General features: G+C 42.6%; 1 protein-coding gene and 1 long non-coding RNA gene across 4 annotated transcripts in view; both read left to right on the top strand.

Annotated features, from left to right (window-relative positions):
* LOC117959592 (oocyte zinc finger protein XlCOF6-like) overlaps positions 1 to 2,727 on the top strand; it is a 5,086-nt gene extending 2,359 nt beyond the window's left edge. For 2 of the 3 annotated variants that reach the window (XM_034896819.1, XM_034896821.1), the window contains 2 exons: positions 802 to 896; positions 1,424 to 2,727. In XM_034896819.1, the coding sequence (XP_034752710.1) occupies positions 802 to 896; positions 1,424 to 2,725 (1,397 nt within the window). In that variant the 3' untranslated portion in view covers positions 2,726 to 2,727. Of the gene's footprint in view, positions 1 to 801; positions 898 to 1,423 lie in introns of all 3 variants that reach the window. The other variant, XM_034896820.1, reaches the window with a different exon arrangement.
* Positions 1 to 6,073, top strand: part of LOC117959593 — an 18,902-nt gene that overhangs the window by 11,500 nt on the left and 1,329 nt on the right. The window lies entirely within an intron of this gene.

Here is a 6,073-nt window from a genome sequence, read left to right on the forward strand (position 1 = left end):
CCCCCCGCTCTGGGCGCCTGATCAGCCCCCTAACTCTGACATCTCTCCATTTGCACATGTATAGGAACGTGTGTGTGTTCTAACAACGGAGTGAAACAAATTACACTTTCAATAATATAAATACAAAATATGGTAAACCAATCACAATCCTCTTGGGCGGGGCTAAGCCAGGCAAAATAGCCTTTGGAGGGAACTTGTTTTGGTGGAACATATGTTTCTTCATAAGTAGTTTTTGTCGTGTAACAGAAAACTCAGATTGGACAGATAGTCTAGGTAGCTGTGTGGATTTACCCTGCAGAGACCTGAGGACCAGGTAACCATAGTCCTCAGATTGGACAGATAGTCTAGCTAGCTGTGTGGATTTACCCTGCAGAGACCTGAGGACCAGGTAACCATAGTCCTCAGATTGGACAGATAGTCTAGCTAGCTGTCTGGATTTACCCTGCAGAGATCTGAGGACCAGGTAACCATAGTCCTCAGATTGGACAGATAGTCTAGCTAGCTGTCTGGATTTACCCTGCAGAGACCTGAGGACCAGGTAACCATAGTCCTCAGATTGGACAGATAGTCTAGCTAGCTGTCTGGATTTACCCTGCAGAGATCTGAGGACCAGATAACCATAGTCCTCAGAAAAAGACAAGGAAAGTGGAAGGTGACGGACATCCGGCCTAAAATGAGGGACAAACAGCAAAATTTCCACCTGAACAATCCCGGAAATTAAACTGTTGATTGTGGAGAGGCTTCTTATGTTCACGTACTGCCTTTTAATAAGGTTAAGGTTGTGTGTATTTACAATTACAGAATCAACACCCAGAAGCTCTTGTCAGAAAAGACAGAAAATGGAGGGAGGACCCGAAGCAGCAATAACAAAGAAGAATGACCACATATATCACCGAAGTATTAAGCCAAGTGCTATGTCATAGGATTTCTTTTGTTAAATCCGTAGGGAATACCAACCGCTGCCATCGAAGAAATGTTACACAACTCAGTACAACTGCCCTTTTAGTTCTGTGAAGGAGGCAACGGCCAGCGATGCATGTTTCAAGTTAGTTACAATTTGTGTAAAGTTTGCGTTGGGTGTGTAGTAGAATTTTACCGCATTGGGATTATAGTTGGATCAAAAAATGAACCACCTCACATATCACATTAAACAAATAAAAATCAAGTTGTAAGCATTGATCATAACATGTTTAGAATTCCTCTTAAAAAGGACTAACCGGTGGTTTTACACCTGCCGTTAGTGCTGGACATGTTCCAAAGCATGCAGCCATATTTTAGCTTTATTAAAAAAAAAAAAAAGGGATCGGAGTCCAACAAAGACTGCCCAAGCTGTGGAGAAAGCAAGACTACATTTTAATTAGCTGGGAGTGGCTGTACTGTTCTATGTGGCCTGTGTACTTCCAACATTCAAGTCCCCTTTTGTTTTGTTTCAGCCATACATGAGTGGACCTCTGGGTCCCCGTCTGAACCTGCACATATGCTAACAGAGGCCTCAGCTGCCATCTCAGAGCCGGCCTCCGATGTAAGTGACCATACCGACGCTTCAACTACCACATCCAAAGAGAAAAAGAAGAAGAACGGAGGGCTGTTGAAATGTCCATCCTGTGACAAATCGTTTGCTCTGAAGTGTATGATGGACCGACACTACCTGACTCACTCCAAACCTCACCCTTGCCCCGAGTGTGGCAAACGTTTTGCTAGACAACGACAGCTCATCGCACATTCGAGACGTCACACCGGAGAGAAGCCCTTCAGATGCTCCGAGTGCGGGACAGAGTTTGCCCACAAGTCGACCTTCGTCAGACACACGCGTGAGCACAGCCTGAAGACACCGAGCACCCACACGTGCGCGCTGTGTGACACCCAGTTCGCCGGGGCGTTGGCGCTTCAGCGGCACAGATGTTGTGCCTTGAAAAAGACGTTTGTCTGCTCGCTCTGCCCGGAGACCTTCGAGTGCCGACAGAGTTTGGCCGATCACGAGAGTCTCCACCCGGGAGACCGAGATTTTATCTGCGAAATGTGCGGCGAGACTTTCTTCTCGTCCTCGTCCTTGGCCACCCACCGGGTGACGCACACGCAGAAGGAAAACTGCTGCGACGTGCTCGGCCTCGGGTGCAGCGACTTGAGCGTCCTCAAAAATCACCTGAGCAAACACAGCGGGCAAAAGCTCTTCTGCTGCGAGGTTTGCGGGAAAGGTTGTAGTCACAAGAGCGCGCTGCAGCACCACATGCTGACCCACACGGGAGAGAAGCCGTACGTCTGCGAGACCTGCGGCAAACGCTGCGGCCACGCCAGCGCGCTCCAGAACCACATGAGGATCCACACGGGCAAGAAGCCGGGGCAGCAGCCGGCCTGCGAGGTGTGCTGCAAAAAATTCCGCAGCTCGGTCAATCTCAAATATCACATGAGCATCCACACGGGGGAAAAGCCTTACGTCTGCGACCAGTGCGAGAAGAGGTTCAGCAACCCCAGCAATCTCAAGTTACACATGAGGATTCACTCCGGGGAGAAACGCTACGGCTGCAACATCTGCGGCAGGCGGTTCACTCAGTCCAGCAGCCTCAAGCTGCACCGACGCGTCCACACGGGAGAAACACCATATCGGTGCGTGGTCTGCGGGAAAGGATTCATTCACAGAGGTGACTTCAAGAAACACCAGAGGGGGCACCTGCCCGATGAGCCACGAGATTCAGCACACTCGGAAAAAACTGCTGTGAAACTCTAAAACACCATCACTATCGCTCTGAGGACGAAAGACGCACCGGCGCGTCCAAACCATGTTTGACAAAACCTCCACTACAACATTTAATTTTAGCCATTTATTTCCTGTTTGAATCATATATAACCTTAGACTTTGGTTAACTCATTTCAAGCACCGGAAACAATTCGCTCAGCACGTAATGCGTTAAGGTTTGTTTTCAATAGAGATTTGAAGCCACATTACAGTATCTCTTTACGCAATGCTCTAGAAACTGTACAGAAAGCGGAGTTTGTTCTGAACATTTTGATATGAAACACATGGGAATCAGTTTTATGCAAATACGCAGACTCATTGGGACTTCAGCCTATTCACCGTTACCCCCAGAGTTAGACAAGTCCAAACATACCCTTCTGTTTTCCATGCATGCTGTACCTCTGTCTGACGATCCCTGCATTAGCTTAGCCTAGCACAGATGCTGCTGGTGACTGGTTCCAACTAGCTACTGCTCCCAATAAGGGACAAAATATCACCAACGTATTCCTATTTACATGTTGTGATTTGTGTAGTCACAGGGTGTACAAATTAGGTCACATGATGTATATATCATGAATATTTTCACCGTTCTCATGATCGTTTTGACCCCACGGGATGAGATCTTGCACGGAGCCCCAGATTAAGGGAGATCAGCACTGGTCTTGTAGGTCTTCCATTTTCTTATAATTGCTCCCACAGTTGATTTATTCCCACCAGCCTGCTAGCCTACTGTAGATTCACTCTTCACAGCCTGGTGCCGGTCTACAATTTTGTTCCTGGTGTCCTTGGACAGCTCTATGGTCTCGGCCATGGTTGAGTTTGGAGTCTGACTGTGTGAGGCAGTCGACAGGTGTCTTCATGCAGATAACGAGTTCAAACAGGTGGCATTACTACAGGTAACGAGTGGAGGATAGAAGAGCTTCTTAAAGAAATCTCGCTTGTTTGTGGGTGACCAAATACTTATTTTCCAAATAATACTTATGCAATGTGATTTCCTGGATTTTTTTACTCAGTGTCTCTCACAGAAAATTACAGACTTGCACAGTCAGTGGCTGACTAAATGCTTTTTGAACCCACTGTAAACAACACTGTTCTACATCTACATTAGACACGGTTCTATAATTAAGAACCTACCAAACCAAAGTAGTACTGCATAGACTGGAGTGTCCACGTACTTTTGGCGAGCGAGTGTACACCAAATGACAAGACTAGACCGTGTTCAGTCAATACATAGCTTTCCCCTTCTGTTAACCAACCACTATTTCCGTGAATTTATTCCTAAACTAACGTGGCTGCCTACAGTGAACCACTGCGTTCAAATTGAAAGTTATTTCTTCATTCTTCTCTCTGCTGTCGCCCGTTAGTAGCTGTTGACCTCACTGCTGGTGAAATCTTTTCTTTTCACTTGATTGGTTTTACTGGAATCACACAAATTACTTACATGTGGGTTATTTCCCTTGTCATTAAACAAAGGAAGGGGAGGGGTCAATAAAAGAAGCAGATAATAACCTCGGCTAATTAACGCTTCACCGTGCCTGAAAGCTCGTGTTTAAAATATAATGTTCTGGGCAGACAGTGACCGGATTTGGCAGGAGCTGCAGTTCTCATAGTTTTATGGGGAGCAATAACGAGATTTAAACTGCATGGATATTCCAGGGAGTAAATAATCTCATAAGGACAGAAGCCTGTGCTGGAATGGTCACTTCAAATATTCTATAGTACAAGGGGTCTTCAACGTTTTTAGGCCAAAGACCTCTCCATGGGACGGAGCAGGGACCCCTTACTATAAATGTTGTATAAAATGAAGTTGCATATTAAACTGTTTTATACATTACTGCTTTATACATGATGTTTTAATATTTTTATATTTAATTTCCCTATATCAATGTTCTTTTTAGTTCCCCAAAATAACATGATTGATTCCACCCAACGCTCTTTGCCAAGTACAAATCTCTACTTTCATTAATTTTGGGGCGTCTTATTTAGCATTTGAAAACAAATGGAAGTGTTTTTGAAATAGTATTGAGTAAAAGTTGACATATTCCAGTCTGTGATTATCATCAACATCCATTCCTTTAATTTTAGTCTCAATAATTCCCAATTTCTGCTTTTCTAACTCAAACATTAGGTATCATTTCCTATAAATGAGTTTTATTGACCATAAATTCCAAAAATAACTGTAAACCGACGTTATAAGTTAGTGATACGTAGTGTTAAACAGAGAAAAAGCATCAACAAAAGTGTTGATTTTGTGATACAAACTAGTTGTACTGGACTGAAATGGAACATTATGATAAACACTGTCTGGGGCTGAAATGTAGCATCAATTAAGTTAATGACTAAAACTCGATATTCAACACTTAAAATTCTTCTTAACATAATAATTGTGTGTGACCCAGGTTTTTTATGATGACATTGTTGTTTGAATATGAGTGAAAGTGTGTTTATGTATTTACCTGGAAGTGTCTCTGTGTCTATTTAAGACAGAGCTGCTGCCACTTGCCAGGACACTCTTGTAAAAGAGATTTTTAATATCTAGGAGTTTTTTATCCTGGTTAAATAAAGGTTTGAATTAAAAAAAAACATTTGGAAAGTTTGAGTTTGCTGTCTCCCCCTGCTGCTTCTAAGACTAAGATTACCATCTCCTGGCTCCAATCTCATGTTTAACAGACAAAGCAAGAAAGCAAATTATTTTTTCTAAAGATGTCAAACTATACAACAATTAATGTTTGAAAGGATATCATTCACTGTCTACGTAAATACTAGGGATAAGTCAATCATGAGAAGGAAAACTACTTCCTTCAAAAAAAAGGTACTGTAAGTACTCTTGGATTACTAATATTCTTTTTTGTCATTTATTTTTTCAGGGCATACTTCTTATTGTCATTGTTTTGGTAGAAACGTCATACATGAAAAGGCAAACTCTGGGAACTATACAATAGCCAGATTTATATAACTTCATGGTCACAGTTCCAGTCTGTGATCTGGACCAAAGTTCTCCATTCCCAACATTCCCTTTTTTGTAAATATAATAAGAACACATTAGAACCCAAAACAAGGGGTGCATTACTACGAGATATATCTCTAATACATATAGAAACAAAAGTCATCATTCAAATAAATTTGGCTAATAAACGGCACATAAAATACAGTACAATCAAATCAACCCTTGAAGAAAAGTCAATTTCATGAAATACATCACCTGTGTTCACATCCATCCAACTGTGTTCAGGCCTAAATAATCTTCAGCCATTCTTCACTGAGAATATTATTACTACTACTATTATAGTGTCATATTTATTTTTTGTCTCCTTAAATTGTTGATTCAGTGTGAATCCA

Source organism: Etheostoma cragini, chromosome 16, assembly GCF_013103735.1.
Source record: "Etheostoma cragini isolate CJK2018 chromosome 16, CSU_Ecrag_1.0, whole genome shotgun sequence".
Taxonomy (NCBI): domain Eukaryota; kingdom Metazoa; phylum Chordata; class Actinopteri; order Perciformes; family Percidae; genus Etheostoma; species Etheostoma cragini.